We start from the raw sequence: 24403 nt of genomic DNA, 5'->3' as shown, positions 1-24403 counted from the left end.
GGAGAACAATCTGCAACAAATCTTCCAATAGTGGGTCTTAAAAAAAAAACCTGTGGTCTGCTGCTTGGCGGACGCTACGCTTTTGTCACACGCCTCCTCCTCCAACCGCCAACCCCTGGTGACAATCATCGCTGGTGATGTGTCACAGAGACGGGAAAACGTAATCTGGGAGAAAATGTGTTCCATGTGAAAAGAGTAAACGAGTAGTTGTGTGCAAACGTAAATTTTGGGGGGGCGAGGATTCCTGGTTGTTTTACTTGTTTAATCTCTCTTCATGCTGCCGGTCTTTTAATGTGGCACCGCAGTCATTCTCCCTGTAAATGTCTTAAAAAACAAAAGTCTCACGCTGTTTTCAGTGGAATTAGAGGGGGAAAATAATTGGCATTTTTTTATGTAAATGATTAATGAGCAGGAAAAGCACAGGTTTTAACCTTTTGTTGACATCAAACATCCAATTCAAGGACTTTCCAGGACCAATTCAAGGACAGAATGTGCTGGCACAACTCGTCATCGTCGACGTGAAGAAAAATCTGCCTTCGCTACATTTTCCCCTCTGCTGTTGAGCGGGGAATTAACACGACAGATAAAAAATCATGAGTCTGACCCACATTTACGGTCCGACTTTAAAAACATCTCAATAAAAAAACTGCAGTGATTTAGTAAGAACTCATCAGCCTAATTGGTTCATTCAGTGGGGAACTGCAGACGGAAATTAGAGACGAGTAGTGGGGGGAAAAAAGAAAGGAAAGGGAGATTAGTGAATGCGGACACACACATATTAATTCTGTCTCTATGACGATCAATCACAGCACAAGAACACACACACACACACACACACACACGCACGCACACTCAGGAGAAAGTGAACCGATGAATAATTCACTGAAGCTCATTGATCTCTGCGTCTCAGCACATCGCAGTAATGTGACCCGCGGTTTAAAGTGCACAGTTGGCTCTCACAGCGGTAGCTTCCCATACCTTCCCATGATGCATTTCACCGACACAGAGAGAAAAACATACGCTGTGTTCCTTCAAACACACCCTACACATATCACTGTAGCGACAGTTACTATGAAGCAGTAACAGGAAACTGGAAGTTTGTGTTGCTTTACTCCCCACACCAAACCCCATAAAGAAAATTGACGATTTTACATCAAGGCACACAGGAGTTGGTGATCCACTGCTGCATCGATTAGTTTAAAAAAAAAGTTTAAAAAGTTACTAAGACGATTGAAAAACTTCATTTTGGTTCATCTATGAGATGCAAACTGAACAAATGAGGCCGCAGTAGACCAGCAACTCCTGTGTCCCGGTGAGCTAAAAACACTGATTTTCTGTATGGAATTTGGTGTGGGAGAGTGAGCATTTAACAAAACAATACATTTTCTGTGTGTTTCATTTAAATCGGCATTCTACGGCTGCTTTAGCTCCGCCTCTAACGCAGCCGCGTGCCGCACGGCTCCCGCTGAACCGCACGACTGACCTCTGCGGCTGCCATCGCGCCGTGTTCAACACGCGGGACTCTTCACACTTGTACGATATAAAGTAGGACCCGACATGTTCGGAGGGGAAAGTAATTTACGGCAGGGCAGCATGAGATGTCACATTTCTGTGAAACTCTCAAACTGTCATTCACTTTAATAATGCAGGAAGTTCCATCTCTGCTTCCCCGTTGGTAAGCTAAGCAGGTCGTAACGATGCAGTCGGTAAAACAGCTGTTGAGTCTGACTCTCAGGTTGTTAAAAACATTTTTAGATCACGGCTACTGTCATGATGACCCCACTCCCACCAGAGCAGTGTTTCCCCAAACTTTCTACGGGGGGAAACACAACAGCAAATCACTGCACTAGAAGATCAGTCAGTATTCGGGCTGCAACTAACGATTAACTTTCATAATTGATTAATCAGTCGTTCATTTTTCTCGATTATTCAAGTGGTCGTTGCTCCGTAAAATACCAGAAAATGTTCATCATGATGATGTTCTCAAACGTCTGGTTTTTGTACACAAACCAAAATGAGTCAGTGTTTGTGATTTATTTGCTATCTATTTAGAAGCTGAAAAATCACAGAAAAAACGCTATAACCGCTGCAGCCCTACGTTTACATCACGTTACAGAAACAAATGATTGTTTTAGTCTGACCAAAACCAGACTTTTAGAAGAAAAAAAAGACTATATCTTATTTCACCCTGATTGGGAGTCAAATTACAAGATATTATATTTAGCCATTTGACAGACGCTTTTATCCACAGTGACTTACAAGCAATCCACATATTAAGGTTACGATGTAATAGGAAACATTCAATTCCAAGATTCGGCTGCATGCACCGAGGACTAGATCGCGTTAAAAATGCAGTAAATAAAGGTCATTTTCTGATAAAACCTTTAAAGTTAAACAAGCCAGATATTATGTTGCCTCTGTGTGAGTAAAGATTTAATGCTAATGAATTCTTAACTAAAAGAAAACTATATATCAGTGAACTTTTCTGTGTTCGTTGCGTCACATTGGACAAACAACATGCCGTTCCTGCCTTCATCAAAGACCCATGTAAAACAGCGGGCTGTGGGGAAATGTCACAGGCCCACACCACATTTCAGCCTTAATTACTGCTGTGTGTTTGTGTGTGAGGGGGCTTAGAACCAGCGAGGTCAGCCAGTGTTTATCCCACTGTGGTGTCAGCGTGATTCCACTGAGGAGTTGCCCACCACTTGTGTCCACGACTGCACCGTCATGCACCGTGAACACCTGACCGTCACCCTCATCCACGCATGTTGACTTCGAAGACATGAATGTTTACAACACACGCCCCCAAAACTGGAATGTAATCAAGTGATTTTGAGGCAAAACAAAAACTTTGTGTTACAAGGTACGAGCTGCAAATCACTTGATTGTACTGGCAATTTATAGTGATTCAAATAAATAAAAAGGACTGGGTGAGGTATAATCTGTCAAATATTAGCCTCACGAATGAAACCGAGTGATTTTGAAGTAGAAAAAAACAGGAGCGCCGTTGTCCTGCTCGCTCATGGGGGAAACTTAGGCTGGGAGATGTTACGTGATGCTAATGTTGTGAGTTCTGTGGCTGAATGTCAATGGTATTCCCGCCCATGCGCACATGGTATTCTAAATAGCAAGAATTTCGATGTCAATACTAGTAAAAAGGTGAGGAATTATTACGATCAAAATAGCGCTACGCTGATTGAAAATTAGCTAGCCATGCGCTAGCTAGAGCGCTATATGGCAGCAGACAATGCTAGGAGTCACTTGTTATCACCCAGTTCCTCAAAAAAAAAGGGGTTCTGCCTTATTGGGATCAGGTCTTGGTCTCCATGAGGACTTCTGGTCCCGACAAGGTAAGGGTTTATGCTTAAAGAAAAAAACACTTGTTCGTCTTTCTTCACCGTCTCCTGCACAAACACACGTGTGCGCACATACATCATCGCTCTTCAACAGAGAACACACCAACACGCCCTGAAGGCGCGTGGCGTTCAGCACGAACCTCCCGCCGTACATCACAAACTTGTGACAGACGGTATTTAACGACACAGAGTCACAGAGAGCCGGCATTAGTGCAGCTCTGTCAGAAATGCCAAAAGATAATCATATAGTTCTGTATATTATGTGCATTGTTGTGTGTTTGCTTTGCAGCTGTAATTTGTCACGACTTCGTACTTAGCCAAGATTTGACGCTTCATATTTTGACAAATGACATTATCTTTATCAGTTTTTACAGTTTGATGTAAATATATGTAGAGTATCTATAGTGGGTGCAGATTCCAACAATCTAAATATCTTTAGATACTTTCCAAGTATGCCAGAGAACCTTTTGAGGCCTTAAAAACAACATCAAATCCTCCCTTTAACATATTTAAGTAATTAGTTAGCATTTACTGTAACATCCTTTCATTGTTGTGAGATCCCTGCAAAGTCGGGGTACATGGATTTTGTTTGAGGGAATTCAAATTGCCTGGAACGCTCACTAACAGCTGCGTGTCGCGACAAAGCACGCACAAGACTCCAGTGTCATTCTTAAAGAAGGAGAAGTAGAAGAAAGGAAGACGTTACAGAGCTAGTAATGTGTTAAGATGATTTTCCTAAACGTGTCTCGTCCGTTGACCTCCAAACTCATGCACTTTCATTTGAAAACAGCAGTTCCACACTAAAAAAGAGAGAGATCTCTCTGGTCAGTGAGGTCCTGTTCTTCCATACTTCATTATTCAGGGACACCAGGTATGGGCTTGCCAATGTAAACATGGAGTAGATTCTTGAACTCCTGAGGTTGTTTGCTTATAGATTTAGAAAGTAGTAGTCACAAGAAACAACAATGGTGAAAAGTGAGAGCAAGAATTTCTGTTTAGAGACTGAGGACGGGGAGAATCTGACGGTCTTAAAGGTCAGATTAAGTCACTTAAACATGTTAGGCCAACTAAAATAAAGCTGGTCTTAGTCCGACTAATATACCTGGATAATGCGTTTCATAGTCCGATTAGTCCTGCGTATGCTTAGTCGGACTGGAGTCGGACTTTGCACCAAAATTTCCTGGTTTTTGACCGGGAAGTGGAAGGAGACAAAGTCTGCGTTCCAACTTGGAAAGTCGTAGCAACATCACATATCCCATCATAGGACTCCAAAATGGCTGCCACTAACATCAATAGTAAAAACACTCTGTTACTTTTACTATTAATTGCGCTTTTGTCTTATTACAAAATACATTTGCATCCATGTTTTCTACTGACATCTCACCAAAATGCGGGAAAGTAATTAAAACTTCTCAGTTTTAGGACCTTGAAACATTGGGGTAGTGTGGACAGCAGGCAGAATGTATGTGTTTTCCAATGAAATGTAAGTCATGTGGATAAAAAGGAAAAAAAAAAAAGGTCCTGGGGCTCAACAGATCAATTTAATCTCAGTTATATTGATCCCAGCCGTCACTAAAGGGTCCCTGAAGCAGCCCGGAAGTCAGTATTGATCAGACGTGTCCATGTGTGACCTGTGGCAGTAATCTGATAATCTGAGTTGGAATTAACAGGCTATCTCCTGTGGACATCCATCCCTATTAGTCACTGACAATTGTTTCTTGTGGTGATGGAGCTCAGTAACATTTACCTGTCTGCCGTTCAACACATGAAATATAATTGTTTTTGTCTGGATTTTTATAAAGAATGCATACAGGCTCCTACGTCAGGGTGTGTTCGTGATGCCAAGCCTGTTTGGAGAGGTTTATTTAAGTTTGAGTGCACCACTCCTGTCATTTGACCAGGTGACATTAAACAAACACACACTGTAAATACAGGTCAGTTTTCCATCAAACAGAAAGGCATTCTTGTTATTTTGCTATGAGGGTAATGCCAATTTATCTGAGAATCACTTGGGAGGATACAAAAATATACATATTTACGGGATAGACCATGGATTAGATCAGGAATCCCATGGAAAACTGCATGAATCTGATGGAGTGTTTACATTAGAATGTCAGGATCGGGAATCGCCAGGTCCAGAGGAAGTAAAGACGCTGGCAGAGAAGCGTTCTAGGAGCCAAAGGGTTTGTTTACTCATCATTCGAACTGAAGAGACCATTATTGTTATCCCTCACTTCTGTAGCACAGCTACATTTATGTCTTACCCATTGTGAAACCGTGATTTTAGGCCACGTGGAAGAATAATTGGGGCAATTTCATCGAATGGAAGGCTAATGTGGTCTTTTATTATCACTGTATACTGTATTTGTAGTGAAACTGGGGCGGAATCTGGATGAAATCACAACACAATCAGGACAGGACCAGGAATAGGAGTAAAGTATGATTACTGCATGACAGCTAGTTAGTTAGAAATAAGCGTTGCGCAACACTTTCCTCTCATGTCATGAATTTTCTTGTCATATTTTGTTGTACGATGTAACGGTGAGTCACTGTTAGACTGACTGCTCCCGTTATCAAATCCACCTGTTATCAAAATGAAGAAAAAAACAAAAACAAATTATAAAACCCTGACTAAACGCTTTCCCCCGAAGCATAAATTGGAAACTTTTGCATGACTTTGTGTTTTTGTTGAGCTGCAAAGTGTTGAGCAAAAGTGTCTCAAATCAGGCTGAAGCGAAACACAGAAACTGATTTCAATCGAGGGAAACATTCCCAAAACACACAATTCCGAGGCGATCAATCTTTCCACTGCCTCGCCAAAGAGGCGGAAATCACCACTGTGCTTTGAAGCAAAGAAAAACACATATCACACGTGACGTGATCTCAGCACAGACCGACGCTTGCACGTCTTTCAAATTAGATTCTCATGAGACAATTACGTATAAATCCGACTGGATCTGGACTCTCACACACACACACACACATGTACATACATACATACACAAACACGCCGGATATTGTTTACCAGGGCGGAGCAAACTCAGCGCACATGTGGAAACCAGCTGTCATCACAAACAGGTGGAAATCTGAATTCTCTGCTCGTGTCGACACACACACACACACACACACACACACAGAGACAACACCCTCCACGGGTTAAAAAGGTCAAACATCTGAAAGGCATCACAAAGTACAGGAGGACAAATGGCGTCCCCTGTTTGCCTGTTTTCTCTCACAGTGACTTTCTCCCCTCTCGACTCTGAGACCAACTCATTAGCAGCGCTGCAGAGTTGTCAACACAACAGGTCTGCTCATTAAAACTGGGTGGCAGCTCGATTTCAAACATCTGCCCAAGCCTCTGTCCTCAAGAGATTCCAAGAGATTTCATTTTACATATTTAAAATTCAAATGTGGATGACAGTTCACCCTAATAAAGCCTGCTTATATCTAGAATAATAATAATAATATATTTGCCCCTAAATCTGACCAGAAATGAAACTTTCTGCTGCCATCTAAAGTGCTCACTGCCTGCACCAAAGTCCATAGAGAAAAGCAGTGATTTTCTGATCCAGTGCTGCCTCCATTACTCAATTGAAATATGCTATTGTTTTAACGAACATCCGTTTCCAGTCTGAAACGAGGACTAACTTAATCAGCTGTTCTCGAGGGTTCCCGCTTGAGGGTCTCGGGTACGGTAATTGCCCGTTATGCATACTCCCCCGTGGCACAACGTGAGCCTACGTCTTTACACGGGTAAACCACAGACTGCAGTGTTGCTGCAGGGCCCCCGCGGTTCAAATGTAGACCAGCCTCTTGTTACATTTGTCCAAATCTTCTCCGGGGACAAAGCGAGCTGTGGCAGCAGAGCAAGCAGTCACACTTGATAATTGCCTGCAGAGAAACATGAGCGACCAGAGCCTGAGAGTCTGGGTGTTTCTGCGTCCTCACTTATGACACCACAAGTCATCAACTCTTACTGGAACGAGACTGAAACTCTGTGTAAACACTCCGAATTGCCGAATTGTAGCATAGGATATTAGAGATGCAGGGTCATTAAAACAAGGGAGCGCAAAGCAAGCACTTCCCTGGAACTCAAAGCTGAGTACCTTAAACTTTGAGGTCAAATTGGTTTCATTGAATATACTATCTATAAGTATGGTTGTATCAGCATAAAATTAATAGCATTACAATAAATCTGTTATATTAACTTAAGACAAGGGCCTTGCTTTACAGATACGGCCATCTTGGGCCATGTTTCTAGAGCAGCCTAAAAGGACAAACTAGCTTAAGTGTGCATTTGGCCTTCTGAAAAGAAAGCTTACTTTATAAAAACAAAGGAAAAATGACATTGACTCTGGAATTCCCCAACATGCTCGCGCAGAAGAGCCCTTTGTTTGTTACAATCCGCAGTCTCACCACTAGATATCAGTATAGGCACTGGACCTTTAAGCGGCTTTCAGAGCCGTACTGAAGTCCACATATTTTTCTGGAATTGTCCAGAGTCTGCTGAAGTCACGCTTGACCTTTTCGGAACTTCTCAAGTCGACTATTTAGTCAAATGTCTGGATTTTGGACGATGTCCTGCTGTTGCTAGCGTCTACATTCGTCACACGTGAATGGAAAGAACGTACCAAGACTCAGTTCATGATGGGAAAAGCGTTTAAAACACAGGACACATAGCGTTAAATATGGACCGCCACGTACGTCTTCCTGTTTCCATTTTTTCCAATGACGAAAAATAGTCTACCACCACCTGCTGGTCAGGAAAGTACTTTGTCTTCATGCATGTGTAGAACGTACAGCCTGGATAGTCATCAGCTATGGGCTAACCAAGGAGCCTCAAACTCAAATAACCAAGGGGCCAGTGAGCATCTAGTCTGGTCAGGAGGGGGCCGGTCAAAATGAGTTTAACAATAACAATATGCATAACAGGGTTTTTTTTACACAGAATTTCCAAAGGTTACAAATACTTTACAATAAGAACATACTTATGATGCAAAAATGAATCTTTAAATCACAAAAACAGACAGAAATAACTAATTAGAACTTGATATTAGGTGGCGGGCCACATGAGATTGATTGGGGGGGCCACATGTGGCCCGTGGGCCGCAAGTTTCAGCCCTCTGGGCTAAGTGTGTGCTTTGTCTTGAAGCTAATAATGCACAAACAAAAACCTGTAAGGGCTACTATTGTGCTCAGTTTTGGGGCGGTACAGTGTTTTGATCTACTTTGATGTGGGCCCACCCCAGGTTCCTATTGCCAGGGGGGCCCCAAGCTCCCTTGTAACGCCTCTGCTGATACAAACACAGTAGCCTACATAATCTCACTAGAGCTTTAAAAATCCAGAATATGGTATTATTTTTCAAAAAGGGGGCCAGTGATACAGTGATGTCAGAGTGTAAATAAAGAACAAAGCAGTGACTTAGTGCTGATCAAAACAATAACAATGGAACCTGTGATTGCATTTTTACAATCTACAATCGATATAATAAGAATTTATATCTAAAAAAAGAGGCAGGAATAAAGAAAAAGCTCTTCTTACCAGTGCTGCTCATGGTTCCAGTCAGACGTCTTCTCTGCTCTGATGCTTCACAGTAAATATGCCACTATCCACACTGACAGTACATGAAGGAGGAGGAGGACGAGGAGGAGGAGGAGGATGCTACCAGCTGCAGAGCTCGCAACCCAGAGGTGGATGAGGTGTTTACACGGGGTGACTGCCGCAGAGAGCCCGGCTGACCGCGGCTGCTGAAGCCGCAGAGACTCGCTAAGAACAACCGCACTATGGAGACAATTGTCCCGTGCACACACACCAATGTGTCTCTCTCTCACACACACACACACACACAGACTCTGCCGCAGCAGGGGCTGCGCCGTCTCTTCAGGCAGGCAGTGCAGGTTGGGTGTGGGCGCACGGTGGAGAGACGCGACTACAGTTAAGATAGAGAGAAGAGGTACGGTTAGTTTCCGGTGACGCATTCAAAATAAAAGTCATCATGAAAGCCAGTCTACTCAGGCTGACCTTGATAAACCCCGTTTTAATTTTATGTGGATTAAATAGTCATTAACCACGTAACGAACGCCCTATACAGTAAAAATATATGCATGTTTACTGTCAGTAAACCGGTGTCGTGCCGAAAAGAGACTGCTTGCCGAAAAACGACTGCTCCCGACGGGAACGCCCATAAATTCAGAGGAAGTGAGCGTAGGTGTACTCGTAGATATAATACAGTGCAATAGAAATGTCCTGCTACGGAAAAAGAACGGCGCAGATAAAAAAAAAGTAACCTGTAAGCAGAAAAGTAAAAATAAGCAGTCTCTTTTCGGCACTACACAGGCATAGGGCCTGCTCTTGGCATAGGCGATATAGGAGGTCGTCTGGAGCGCCCTCTGCTGGAAGGGAGCCGCCAGTCACCCTTGGCCTTGAGGGAAAAAAAACCCCAAAACAGTTATTTTTGATGCCCATTGTCGCCTTCCCTTCGTGTGTTCTGTCTTGAAAATAATAAATATTAACAAATAAATAAACAATGACTGCCAATTGCGGTGCTGAGTCACGTGACGAGTGCGCACCTCAGTGTCAGAGGGGTCAGAGGTCACAGGTCAAGTGACAGACAGGTGACGGTTTACTTGCGAGATGAAAAGGCCGTCAGAATTGCAAGAGAAGAAAAGAGGAGAAGAAGAAATCGCTATATAAAGGTAACATTATGCCATGTTTGTTTTTTTTATAATGAAGACGTATTATTTGTGGTAGGTCTTTTAATGGGAAATGCACTGCATCGGCGCTGTTTATGTTTGTTCATTCGTTATATTATAGGATAGTTTCTACACAGTTATCAACTCTGCCTGTATGCCTGGTCTGATTTGGTATTTCATTTCAGTTTCATCACGTCATTATGTTTGGTAGAGTTGAAAATTAATTTTTACCATAGTCATCACTGTTATTAACGACTGTGTGCCCATTGACACTGTTGCTGCTGCTTAGTTCTCCTCCTTCTACTGTACTTGTCACGTTTGATATTGGGCTAAAAATTAGTAGCCAAGTGAGGAAAATGCAATTGCTTGTACAGTAATAAGTTTATCTACTCTATGTCTGTCTAGATGCACTGGGAGCAGTGGATTAAACAACTCCCATGTGTTGTGACGTAAACTCGCTGATTTTCACAATGGGTTTTGGTGCAAGGATTTTTTTTTAACCTCTTCCATTTCCGATTATAAATAACTGTCTAGTTCAAAATGCACATTTTAATAATGAGAGCACGGTTTTCTACAATAGCTCAGTGCAGTTCAGCAGGTGCTTTTATTTTGAAGGAATCCCCCTATAACGTCCGGTCTGGTGTTTGATAACAGTGGGCATCTTGTGTGTTTTCGCTTCAGGAGCCTGCAGATGCTGCTGCTGCTGCTGTGCACGGTTTTCAGGCTGACAGCGCCACTGCGCTGGTGGCTCAGGGACACATGGGATTTGTAGTCATTACACAAAGTAAACAATTACTCTAATGAGCAGAATTGTGCTGATTTGGGACTACAAGTCATGCTCAGTTTAAACAAACTGCACTGTGTGTGTGTGTGTGTGAGAGAGAGAGAGATAGAGGTGGAACTGGGTGAGTATATAGGTCACAGAATCAATGCAGACATTTATTATTTTATATATATTAAAAAACGAGGCATAATCTGATTCACCTATAATCAGTTTGAGAGCCTGCATTTACATGTTTGGGGCACATGGTCAATTAGTTGTCCCCCCCCCCCCCCCCCCCCCCCTTTTCTTTCAAAATTATATCAGAAAGTTGCATTGATTTAAAAATATACAGCATGTATACATCATGTCAGAGTAAGCCTATTTAAAATATAAAGGAAAATAATATATGATAATGGTAGGTACCATGTATTTGAATATAGAAAATGTATTTTTCACTCCAAGATAATGGTTAAAACTAAAGATTAACGTCCTATTATCTGCTTTTTAAAGAGACATTTCAACTGCATATACATATATGCAATTTTTTCATGATTTTACACAATATTTTTCAAATCAAAATAGATAACCGTCACTTAATGGTCTACTATGTCATGTTAATTATGCATCCAACGAGCTTGACTCTTGTTATAAATGTATTTATGTCAGTTAGGGAAGGACATAATCAAAATAATACACAATAAAACACTAGGTTTCAGTAACAGACCCACGTTAAAGACTAATATCAATACACGTTGTCCCAAAATACACGATACTGCCCAGTTTAATCGAAAATAATCCAATAAATGACCAAATTAATGACATTCTTTTGTGTTTTCGTATGTGGCCAATGAGCTTTTAGTGCGACGAAACATTGATTGCGTCATCAGTCTGCGACTCATAGCAGCATGGCTTCCACTTGCTGCCGGGACTGAACGCTGGTCTTTGAAAGGTTTTTAAAAAGTTAATGTCAACAACTGTAAGAAATATAAAAGAAATGGAAATGACGGAGACACACGACGACACATTTGGAATAGAAGTTATTCTTCTTCCAGAGGGTCAAACGGCGCCATGTTGCCCACATGGTAAGTCTAAAAACAACACCAGGTCTCATTAGGAATTCATGTATATTAACAGTTTACTTGGCTTTTAATCTATGTCCGCGTCTTAAATTTTGTTGTTCTGAATAATTTATGCAAGAACGTGGTGTTTTGGTAAATTCGGCGACTTAGCAGGGTGTTTTAATAGGCAAGCCGTATTCAACAAGGTATAAAAACCAAAACACATGTATCTGGTATTGTTTATATTTGAACACATTTTCCAACATGTGTATTAATGTCACTTGTGTGTTTTGCCAGGTCCAACCTTGTTGTTTCAGAAAGTGGGCAGAGGAGGAGAGAAGGGCCGGAGGTTTTACGCCTGCTCAGCCTGTAGAGACAGGAAAGACTGCAACTTTTTCCAGTGGGAAGACGACAAGGTGGGTTCATGCGCACTCACGTATATCACCCTATAAACCAGACTAGTGATTTATGAAATTTAATTAATATACATTCCTGTTTCTGTGAAGGTGTCAGAGGCCAGGCTGTTGGCCAGAGAGGCAGAGAACCAGTCCCGCAGGCCTGTGATCAGCCATGAGGAGAACTGTAACAGGTGAGAGGTCAACTACTGAGAAACAGACCTTTTAATAGTTTTTATAGGGTTGATGTGTTTTTACAAGTTCTCATTTTCACAGATTTTAGCACGACTTAATAACATTAAAAGCTTGTTCAGGTTCTCATAGCATAATAGTCCTGATTATGCCAAACCTATATGGTCTCTGGCTGTAGTTTTCAAGGTAATATCTGGGGGGGGTTCTCTGGCCGTCTTCTTTAGCTTATCTTCAGAAGTCTTGGTTTTAAAATAATAAATCTAGTCGTTGTTAAAAGCAGGATCAGAATTCCTTCCATGACTCCTTTTTTTATCCCACAGGTTCAGAAAGTTTGTCTCCCTCCCTGCTGATGAGAAGATCTTCTGTCAGGACTGTCAGGTTCTGCTCCTGCCAGGAGAACGTGAGGCTCACTCCCCTCACAAACGCGTCATCGTCACCGCGGCACAGCTGAGGAGGCCCAGTGTCCTGCTGCGCCCTCTGGACAACAAGAAGAGCAACGCCCAGTATCTGTTCACTGACCGCAGCTCACACTTCCTGCTGGACACCTTAGCTGCTCTGGGCTACAGGAAGGTCCTGTGTGTGGGAGCACCCAGGTGAGGCACATGTACACTTCAGACAAGGGTGAGATGTGCGAGTGCATAGGAACACATTCAGAAGTCAGTTTGGTTGTTAATGGTTGTGTTTATTTCAGACTCCAGGAGTTGATCAAACTGCGAAACCTGGAGCAGCAACATGAGCCGATGAAGAGTCTGCTGCTGGACATTGACTTCAGGTTAGTTTCTTATTACATCGCATACATCAGGGCTGTGCTAAAAGAACAAAAACACTCAAACCGAACATTGGTGCCGTAATAAATTTGTAAAGCGCTGTACATCGACCTGAACAACTGCACGCGTCATCTTGAACATGAAGCGAGTGTCGTCGTCCTCGTCCTCGTCCTCTTCGTCCTCCTCGTCCTCCTCCTCCTCCTCACAGAGCGCTGAGGTGACAGAGCTCCATGTGGTTCGGCCACGTCTGGTTCTGTGTCGGCTTCAGGAAGCGTATGGCGGGATACAGGGGCTCGGTGAACTGGTGATGAGCTCTGTCGAACACCGGCGTCACCGCCGCCGAGAACTTCTGCAGGACGACCATGGCGTCCGCGTCGTAAAACATCAGCTGACCCTTGTCGTAATTCACCCACACGCCCACCCTCGCCAGCGGGGTCTGCCCGACGCCGTGACACGCCACGTGCCGGTCGTTGTGCCAAGCGGACAGGCTGTGGTTGCGGAGCTCCACGCACCACGAGTTCCGGTTCCGGCCCAGCTTGGCGCCCTTGTCCTTTCCTTTCCTCTGCAGGCTGGTGTAGGCCACGCCCACAGCCCAGGCTGAGCAGCAGCGCACGTCGACCTCCCAGTAATTCTGACCCGCCGTGATCGGCGATGAAGCCAGAGCGCAGCAGACTCTGTCAAACTGCAGAGGGCGATCGGGGGTGGACGGGCCGGAGCCCGAGAAGGACATGCCCCGCCCCTCTGAGGTCACCGTGATCTGACTGTGACACGTCTGCCTGTCAATCACCACAGGGGACGCATCTGTAAATTAAAGGTGGAATCCATGGTTTATGTTATTATGGCATTATTTACATCTTTTATAGCCTGTTTATTTTATACTGACTCTTTTAGTGTGAGATCAATAAAGTCAAGTCTAAAATAATCTAATACAGTATAACATCTAATCAAATAAAACTTAATACAACCCAATCTAATGTAACCTAATACAACTAAACCTATTATAACCTAATATATAATCATATCTAATCAAATAAAATAGTGTAAATGTAATATGGTAGAAATTAGGTAAAAACCTTCTTTAGGCTGAAATTTCAAAGCAGATTCTCGCCCACCATCAAAAATCGTACTTATTATTCTCAGCTCACGACATCAGCGTCCTGCTCTAAACGAGACAAAGAATAGAATCATGGGTTCAGTACCTAACAGGAGCGTCTTCCTCTGCAGCTGGGCTCTCAGGTTTTTAGAGACGGAGGACAGCGTTTTCAGGAGCCTCTCGAACCTCTCGTCGTTCAGCCGGATTTCCTTTTCAGAGGCGTCGGGCTTCTTAGGACTGAAGGAGCAACGAGACAATAAATGAGCGACAAACGCAGAGAGTCTGCAGCGTTAAAGACGTTTTATGTGACGGTGAATCGTTTTTACCTCAGAGGCTCGAACTGACCCTTGAGAGGAGACACAAACAAAAACACATGTGACAACAGCAGCTAAATACCTTCAATTAATATCGTTAAGTTCCTTGCAAGAGAATCCAAAGTTAGGGATGGAACAATACCACTTTTCACAATAAACTGGAGTATCTATCAATACTGATATTAGTCCAATACAGTCATTTTACACCATTTATGAACTATGAAGCTGTTAATGACATAATTCTGTGTAACAAATATTGTCTGTATCCAAAGTACTAAACATATTGATTCATTATTAACTTGGCCTTCAATTGTAATAAATGTAACAAATGTAATCGCAATAGTATAATTTAACAGTAATGCACTTTACATTGCTGTAATTACGCGACAATTTGTGCTATCGGAAAAATAGCACAAATTGAAAGCAGTTTTTGAAAGCTGAGAAGTTGCACATTAAAGCCAGCGTGTGTTATTACGGTAATTTCACTCGCGCTGTTGCAGGAAGTTGGCGAATCAGCGTTTTTGTCGCCAGAGAGTTGGAAAAACGTCTGCACAAGTTACAATTTTTTGGTCTGTTTTTGGACTCAAACAAATGTTATTTTAAATATGTGTTATACTGTTCAAATTTAACACACAAATTATGGTGTTCATGTACAACTACAGTGGGTTTTTTCTTCATTTTAAATTGTCACAACACTATTATAACATGCAGTAAGTTGTAAATAACTGCCAGATATTGAAAGTTAATCTGGAAAAATGGGCAAAAGCACTTACAGGACATTTTCTGGTTAAAATAAGCAAAAAAAAAAAAGCCCTGTATGACGACATGACACAAGATAAAACTCTTCAGACCTCGTCGTCTTCCTTCGCTGCCGAGCTCTTGCTCAGCGCTCTCTGGAGGCTGCAGACGCTCTTGGTGACCTGGTCCTGGTGCTGCTTCCAGGTCTTCAGAACCTGGTCCAGCCTGGTTCTGGTCCGCCTCAGGTCCAGCTCCAGCGAGTCCAGGACGGCCTGTTCATCCCGCCTCAGGGCAGCTCGCATGTTCTCAAAGTGCTCAAGGACGCGCTGCTTCATCGCCTCTGTGCTCTTCTGCAGGGAGGAAACGTGACGTGTTATCGCGTTTGTGTTGCGATGATGTTCAGGGATCTGGATCCATACTTACAGACAGGTCTGTGCTGCGCTTTTTCAGAGACTTGATGTGAGCGTCAGTCCTGGATCTTTCCGCCTGTAGCTCGTCTAAATGTCTGGACAGCTGCTCCTGTAGAGTCACAGTTACAGGCGTGAGAATCAATATCATACATGACATAATAGTGATCATTTAAATACATACATCTATATATATATATATATATATATATATATATATATATATATATATATACACACAACAATACATTAACATTCTTATTGAAGAATATATAATGCCTCTAAAAGTGCATGATTTGCAGTAGTGACATTGTTTTCACTTCTCTCTAATTCAATCAAAAATATTTATTTATCCTCCTGAAATGAGTCAAAGTTTCTGTGTTTTTGAATTTTCAGCCACTTGTGTTCATTTATACTCTTGAATCGTGCTAATGAGTCATTATTTTTCAAATTAAACTTTTAATATTTGGTGTCTGAGTTAGTGGAAAAAAAACAAACCACTCATTTACTTGAATTTGTAACAAATGGAATTTATTGTGAATTTACCTTTTAAAATAACTACATTATTGTATGTTGTGTATATTCATGCAGCTTTACTCGAGCTGCATGTTCATCCCGGGGATTCCATTGTACGGGACAGGAAGTCAAACACCGTTATGACAATAAAATTATTTTCAGAATAATGTTTTGTAATCATTTGGGCTTATAATCATAATTTAAGTTACCATTACTTGTTTCACGATGTCAACTTTGAAAATTATTTATAAAAAAAACCGAGAAACTCAAGGCTTCACAACAGGAGTTATATTATGGAGTTTTATGAAAACCAGGAATGGATTTTGTTCCAAGTGATAAAATCCCAGGCCTCTTTTGTAAACATGGATGACGCGTCTCCACTTCTTCTAACTGTACAAAAACAGTGACTGACATTTACATGGGTCTGTGAAGTCAGTATCTGGGAGTGGAGCCGCTCCACTAATTGCTAGTAAATCTAAAACTATCAATTTTCACACACATTATTCACCTTCGTGGGCTTGGCAGATTTCCTCCTCTGTAGTTTTGGCGAGCGTGGAAACGGCTGAACCACTCGGTCACTGCTGGAATCCAGCGGCGTGAGGCTCAGTCCTCCCTGCAGTACACTGCTGGCGCCTGTAGGTGGTGCGGCGAGACCGCTCTGCACGGACTGGGCGGTTGTTGACTGTGCTTCACCGCCACACTGCGACTCATTTTCTGCCATTTCTGAGCAGAGAACACAAACACACACGCATTTACAAGTGTTTTTATTGTTTTATGTCTTAAGTTGCACTGTTTTTGTGTTGTTGTTTTGCTTCAGCTGCGTCTACAGAGGAAACCAGTTCCTCAGGTTTTTAGTAAAGTCTACGTTCCGTTTGTTTACTGTGGAATAAACGTGAAACTCCTGCACGCTGTGAAAACACATCCATGATGATAACATGCAGGAAAATCTACATTTTTTTTTTTTAGTTCTAAGAATAGAAATCTATTCTTACCTGAGATCTGCTTTTCCGACTGTCGTCCCTGTTTTCTGTCAAGAATGTGCAGGAGGGCGTGTCCCTGTGGTGCAAGCTTCAGCCTGCAGGTTTTTTTTTTTTTTATGTTTGTGTTTGAATGATTTTGTGTGCACAGTACACACAGCTGATACGTTCACACTTGTTGTCGCCTGTGTTCCAGATATGCTCAGTTCTACGGCCGGGACGAGTTCTGCCACTACAACATGTTCAACCATCACTTGTTTGGTGGAGAGGTAAACCTTCACGTGCTGTTAGTAACTCACCCACTCTTCCCCACTCCCAGCGTGTGTCATGTTCATTTATGGAACGTTTCCTCTCCCGTCCAGGCGTCCAGCGCGGTGCTGCGCTCCTTCCTCGCGGAGGCCGACGGAGAGAAGGCGGTGATGGTGGCCGACCCTCCGTTCGGCGGCCTGGTGAAGCCTCTGGCCAACAGCTTCTGCCTCGTCTCGCAGACGTGGAAGAAGCTGCAGAGCTCTGGTCAGTGTCGCTGTGGCGTTAGAGGCTTAAAACAACAAAAAATAATAATGCAAAAAAAGGAAATATCATGAAATAATCGATCTAAAATGAGACAAAAGAAAAATACACAACACTTTTGATTGTCAAACTTCTGTGTTTCTTCTAACTTTCTATACATCTATCTTTTCAAAGATGGCCAATAATTTTGACCCAAAATCCCAATGTAACATCAAATATCAGCCATATCTAATGTTATTTTAAATGAGCAAACTACCTATTTACAGGAGACGTTTGGTAAATTAACACTTTATTTATTTATAATGTCAAAAATCTTCAATAAAAGGTTGAGGAAAGTCTGAAATTTTGTTTTGAGACCCAAAAAACATCTCCTGCGACCCTTCTATGGGTCTCAACCCAGTGTTTGGGAGTCTCCCTAAACGTATACTGTATTTTTTGGTGTGTGTGTGTGTATCTGTGCAGAAAACGGCGACGCTGAAATGCCCACACTGTGGATCTTCCCGTATTTCTTCGAGCCGCGTATCCTGGAGTGTCTCCCTTCGTTCACCATGCTGGACTATCAGGTTAACACCAGCACGTCCAACACAAATGTACCTGTCTCTTCATAGGCTGGATTTATCATCCTACACATCTGTAGTGCAACATACAGTATTTAAATAGTCCTCGTGTAAACATGCACTTGGTCCATATTGTCTTTAATGAAGACAAATTCTGGTATAAACAGTAATAATATACATAGACTCTCTGTCTGTGAGTGTCTCCTCTGTGGACCATGAACAGTATTTGGTCTTTGGTTTCTCACCAGGTGGACTACGACAACCATCCTCTGTACAAACACGGCAAGACGGGCCGGAAGCAGTCGCCCGTCCGACTCTTCACCAACGTCTGTCCCAGAGACGTCGTCCTGCCCAAACAGGAGGGCTACAGGTACGCGGCTGCGTCCACGGCAACACAAAAGACTGTTTTAATGTGGAAAAAAACATCTGGAAAAACAAACATGTTCAGTGTGAATGTAACCGGACACAAAACAAACACTTTTATTTTGAAATTCTATGAAATATCGTCACAAATGTTGTTATTGCTGTATCACGATGGACTTTTGTGATATTATTTGACGCTCATATTGCCATATATTGTTTTTCCAACACAGGTCGACTTCCCCCCCCACTTGACCCCGCCCCTCCTGACCAGACTAGAAGTTCATGTAGTCGTAGTATGTTGTAGTTACAGGGGCGTCAAACGCAAATGACCTGGGGGCCAATGAGAGTGTAGTCTGGTCCAGATGGGGCTGGACCAGAGAACTGTTCAGTAGTGGTTGGACAATATGACCTTACAATTATAACGCGATAAAGACACTTTCTTGATGATATTTCACTGAATTTCAAAGTAAAAGTACTTGTTTTGACATGGAACAATGTATCGTTCACAATACAAATTTATGATGCAAAAACGGAGAATATAATCAACTGAATAATAACGTGCACATCTGTAATTAAAATTATATTTACATAATTTTAAACTGAATGTAATACATTTACAAATACATAGTATACGTAGTATTATATTCTATCACCTCACTGTTCAAATGAAGAGGAGCTCACGTTATCAAGATATTAAGTGGTGAGCCGCATATAATCAATTGGGGGGGGCCACGTGTGGCTCACGGGCCAGCAGTTTGACACCTCTGTTGTGGTATAAATCCTGAATCTTGTCTTTCCTGCTTCTAGATTTTGCTCCGTGTGTCAGAGATACGTGTGGTCCCTGAACAAACACTGTGCCAAATGCAACATCTGTCCATCCAAGGTATTAAACCACACTTTTATATACATTATATATACATTATTTATACGTTTCCTACTCAAAATAAAGGCCGTCGAGTTATGAACGTTGCACTTTTGTCATGTCTGCAGGATGGCCGTGAATGGAAGCACTGCTCCACGTGTGAGAAATGTGTGAAACCATGTATGTACAGTACACTCTTACACATTTTCTCCACTACAAAATGGACAAAAATCTCTGCCTGACGCTCTATTTATTTATTTTTATTGCTCGCAGCGTGGAAACACTGTCAGGCGTGTGGCCGCTGTGCTCTCCCCGACCACCCGTGTGGTGAGGGCGGTCAGATGAAGCAGGGCTGCTTCAGCTGCGGCAGCCTGCAGCACAAACGCAAATCCTGTCCCGTCAGAGTGGCGCAGACGAAAAGCAGGTGAGGCTACAGAGCGGTGGAACTCGTCCACTCAGCGTTGAAAATATTACTAACGCGTCCTAACCTGTTTGTGTCTGTGTCCGCATAGTAATCGGTCTAATAACGCCAAGAGCGGAGGCAAAGATCTGTCCCATCATCCCGTCAACAAGCCGAAATCGAAGAGGAAGTCGGGAGCAGCTCGCAGAGCGAAGAAGTTGGCTGCTCAGTCTGTGTGACCTTGGTGTTCAATAAAAAGAGAGTTTATTAACTAAGATTTGGGCCTTTTATTTTGTATAATCAAGTATTTCTAGACACGTTTTCACAGTTGTGCTGTGTAATGGCTGCAGCTATAGTATTTTCTAACAATAAAACATGTATAGGGTATTGTTAATTAACACATTTAAGGCCTGTGAAATGATAGAAATACAATTTACTGTGGTTATTTTTACAGTAAAACCCAATTTTTTCTTGTCAACTTTTAAAAATCAACAGGTCAAACTGAGGAGGATAAGGTAAAGAAGTTATTCACTGTGAAAAACATGCAGAGAATCATTGAGGAAGTAAGTTAAATACTTTTTTTAAAGCCTCTTTTACCTTGTTTTTTTTACTCATTTGTTGGATTAATTTCTAATTTCCAGCTGCTGAGTTTGAATATTAGTGGCTGCTCCTAAGTGTCGGTAAATACATACAAACTACTACGTGTTCTAAAAGTGCTTAAACATTAACGCAAATCTTATTATTGCCAGTGTTCCACTGAAATATGTGAATAAAGTTAATATATTAACTAATAAACTACAACTATATAGACTGTTTCCCTCATCTTATTTTTTCATCATGTGCCAAATTAGTGTGTTATTGTTGGTTTTAAAGTCTATATCAGTCATTTTGATGAAGTGTTCTTTTCTTGGCCACAAGATGGCAGTAATGTTAAGGTTTTCTTAATGTGTGTGTGTGTGTGTGGGGGGGGATTGTTTCCAGGGAGTCATGTGTAGGTTGTGTTTCTATTACAACAATTATACTAAGAGTGCCACATATTATTTTCCTTTTAAGAGCAACAGCACAAACATTTACACACACGGTGTATGATTCTCTTGTCTTCTAATGGAGCAGTTTTTATATATATATATATATATATAAATAAAATAGTTAAATGTACTACACATTCAGACAAAACAATGTGCTGCATGTGTATTTATGGGGATGGTAATTAAAAGGCTAATGCATTCTGAGGAGCGCGCAAACACACACACACCTGCTCTCAGTGATGTTTACCTCATGTGAATGTTGATGACAGCCAGACAGAAGAAGACACCTCCCCCTCCGTGTGGACACACACAATGACTCAGCAATAACAAAAGGACCCATTTAAATGAAGAAAAGAGCAATAAAGGCTCAAGAAATAACAGAAATAACACTTTAACATTTAAACCTGCTGCAGGATTTCTAGCCTCAATGACACTTTTTCGCCATAAATCACATTCACGTGTTCTAAAAACCGTATAACGTGCAGTGTTTTGTCGATTATAAATTGAAAAATGCAGCTTTAACACAAAATCTTCTTACAGGCCTCACTGAGCTCCTTTAAAAAAGTGAACCGATGTGGGTTTCTGTGAATCCTGCAGTGCTCATTTCTAATCAAAACCTGTAAAGTGGACTGCTCGGAAATACTTTTCATCATAAGAAAAATGCATTTTGATTTCGTGGGTCCATCCATGTTGATATTTACAGTATCCAAGCAGCCGGAGAGCTGTGATAAAGTCCAGTCTCTCATTTGTCTGATTGCTGCTTTTGGACTTTTTTTTGGCTCCAGGGATTTTTTTTTTCTTCCCCTTTTTCACCAGTGTGTGTCTCATTTCCTGTCACATTCCAGATTCTGTAGATTCATGCAAATCTAATCTCCCGCGGTCGGCGCGACACGCAGCTCAGCTTTCTTGGAAGCGCATCCCGCGTCCGCTGATAGCACGCTGAAGACTCTGTTGGGACTGGACGAGATGTTGATGTTCTCATGCCGCGGTGGTCATCAACAGAGCGCTGTGTAAACACGCTGTTTGTGGAGCCGTTGCTTTGAGTTATTGTTTTATACATGTGGATGTTTTTGTTCAAAAAGAAAAAAATTCTACTAATCTACTACGTGTGTTGGGGTTGTCACTTTTCCATAATACTGTCTTTTATACGAGACACAGACACCACGCCGCTAGTATCGAAATGGGTCAAAGACGGCAGGTGTTTTATCTACAATGAACCAAAGCAGCGTTTGTAGCCGAGGGCTGAAAAGGAGGCGAGCTGAAAGAGGCGGTTGACGGTTCCAAACCCGTTCCTTGTCTGAAAGCATTTCCTGCCAGAGCGGCTGCTTTAATCTGCGAACAACAAAGAGACGCGAGAGCGTGTCCCGGCCGTCACGGAGCAGGTGGACACACACACACACACACACACACACAGAACAAAACTAAACATCACTGCAGACACCGAACTACGGTAGCCCCCGCGTACCAAAAAGGATATTATTCTTCAGGAGCCTTTGTTTGAAAACATGAAATCTGACCCCTGAAAAACAAGACTCGTGCCTCAAGTACTCAAGTAATTTTAAAGTGAATATCGACTAGAAGTTACAGACTGGATCTTTAAATGTTGCTCAAGAGTGAATACTGTAAAATTCCTCGTGGTAAGAACACCAAATCTTTCAAATCCTGCTAAACTATTAAAGTGGTGCAGTCAGTGAAATCCTTCAGCTCAAAACAGATCTTTATAGACTAAATAGCGCTCTGTATATTTGACTATGATCAAAAATGATTTTTTTTCTCTGTATTCTGAAGACTATCACTGATCTAGAGTGAATTTCTTGATATATCTGACAATTATCACTAATCTAAAGTAATTTTCTCGATATATTCTTTAGACTATCACTGATCTAAACTGATTTTCTTGAGATATTCAAGACTAGCACTCATCTAAAGTCATTTTCTCTGTATATTCTGAAGACTATCACTGATCTAAAGGGAATTTCTTGATATATCTGACAATTATCACTCATCTAAAGTCATTTTCTCTGTATATTCTGAAGACTATCACTGATCTAAAGGGAATTTCTTGATATATCTGACAATTATCACTCATCTAAAGTCATTTTCTCTGTATATTCTGAAGACTATCACTGATCTAAAGGGAATTTCTTGATATATCTGACAATTATCACTCATCTAAAGTCATTTTCTCTGTATATTCTGAAGACTATCACTGATCTAAAGGGAATTTCTTGATATATCTGACAATTATCACTCATCTAAAGTCATTTTCTCTGTATATTCTGAAGACTATCACTGATCTAAAGGGAATTTCTTGATATATCTGACAATTATCACTAATCTAAAGTAATTTCCTCTATATATTCTGAAGACTATCACTGATCTAAACTGATTTTCTTGATATATTCAAGACTAGCACTCATCTAAAGTCATTTTCTCTGTATATTCTGAAGACTATCACTGATCTAAAGGGAATTTCTTGATATATCTGACAATTATCACTCATCTAAAGTCATTTTCTCTGTATATTCTGAAGACTATCACTGATCTAAAGGGAATTTCTTGATATATCTGACAATTATCACTAATCTAAAGTAATTTCCTCTATATATTCTGAAGACTATCACTGATCTAAACTGATTTTCTTGATATATTCAAGACTAGCACTCATCTAAAGTCATTTTCTCTGTATATTCTGAAGACTATCACTGATCTAAAGGGAATTTCTTGATATATCTGACAATTATCACTAATCTAAAGTCATTTTCTCTGTATATTCTGAAGACTATCACTGATCTAAAGGGAATTTCTTGATATATCTGACAATTATCACTCATCTAAAGTCATTTTCTCTGTATATTCTGAAGACTATCACTGATCTAAAGGGAATTTCTTGATATATCTGACAATTATCACTCATCTAAAGTCATTTTCTCTGTATATTCTGAAGACTATCACTGATCTAAAGGGAATTTCTTGATATATCTGACAATTATCACTCATCTAAAGTCATTTTCTCTGTATATTCTGAAGACTATCACTGATCTAAAGGGAATTTCTTGATATATCTGACAATTATCACTAATCTAAAGTAATTTCCTCTATATATTCTGAAGACTATCACTGATCTAAACTGATTTTCTTGATATATTCAAGACTAGCACTCATCTAAAGTCATTTTCTCTGTATATTCTGAAGACTATCACTGATCTAAAGGGAATTTCTTGATATATCTGACAATTATCACTCATCTAAAGTCATTTTCTCTGTATATTCTGAAGACTATCACTGATCTAAAGGGAATTTCTTGATATATCTGACAATTATCACTAATCTAAAGTAATTTCCTCTATATATTCTGAAGACTATCACTGATCTAAACTGATTTTCTTGATATATTCAAGACTAGCACTC

The 24403-nt window shown here is 41.3% G+C and overlaps 3 protein-coding genes and 1 long non-coding RNA gene across 5 annotated transcripts in view; 1 reads left to right on the top strand and 3 right to left on the bottom strand.

Moving 5' to 3' along the window:
* ablim2 (actin binding LIM protein family, member 2) overlaps positions 1 to 9304 on the bottom strand; it is a 79672-nt gene extending 70368 nt beyond the window's left edge. Inside the window, exon 1 of the transcript XR_009239848.1 lies at positions 8902 to 9304. The gene's annotated coding sequence lies outside the window, so the exon portion shown is untranslated. The remainder of the gene's footprint in view (positions 1 to 8901) is intronic.
* Positions 9305 to 11690: 2386 nt separating this feature from the next.
* Positions 11691 to 20239, top strand: zcchc4 (zinc finger, CCHC domain containing 4). The gene is made up of 13 exons (XM_058624189.1): positions 11691 to 11897; positions 12171 to 12289; positions 12380 to 12462; positions 12781 to 13053; positions 13152 to 13232; positions 17469 to 17541; positions 17635 to 17785; positions 18245 to 18345; positions 18588 to 18709; positions 19510 to 19585; positions 19693 to 19744; positions 19838 to 19988; positions 20077 to 20239. The coding sequence occupies exons 1-13, from the start codon at positions 11780 to 11782 to the stop codon at positions 20201 to 20203; spliced, it is 1527 nt and encodes a 508-aa protein (XP_058480172.1). The 5' UTR covers positions 11691 to 11779; the 3' UTR covers positions 20204 to 20239.
* si:dkey-219e21.4 (E3 ubiquitin-protein ligase TRIM62) lies at positions 13133 to 17470 on the bottom strand. The gene is made up of 7 exons (XM_058624190.1): positions 17288 to 17470; positions 16804 to 17018; positions 15796 to 15891; positions 15486 to 15722; positions 14647 to 14666; positions 14427 to 14557; positions 13133 to 14028 (listed from the first exon to the last, which is right to left on the bottom strand). Exons 2-7 carry the CDS (start codon positions 17014 to 17016, stop codon positions 13430 to 13432), a joined length of 1296 nt encoding a protein of 431 aa, XP_058480173.1. The 5' UTR covers positions 17017 to 17018; positions 17288 to 17470; the 3' UTR covers positions 13133 to 13429.
* Positions 17588 to 24403, bottom strand: part of LOC131456142 (uncharacterized) — a 67647-nt gene continuing 60831 nt past the window's right edge. Inside the window, exon 5 of one of the 2 annotated variants that reach the window (XR_009239876.1) lies at positions 17588 to 17810. This is a non-coding gene — a long non-coding RNA (uncharacterized LOC131456142). Of the gene's footprint in view, positions 17811 to 18562; positions 18766 to 24403 lie in introns of those variants that run through there. The other variant, XR_009239877.1, reaches the window with a different exon arrangement.

The sequence above is a fragment of the Solea solea genome, chromosome 3 (genome assembly GCF_958295425.1).
Source record: "Solea solea chromosome 3, fSolSol10.1, whole genome shotgun sequence".
NCBI classification, from domain to species: domain Eukaryota; kingdom Metazoa; phylum Chordata; class Actinopteri; order Pleuronectiformes; family Soleidae; genus Solea; species Solea solea.
This window is presented reverse-complemented; position numbering and strand designations above follow the sequence as displayed.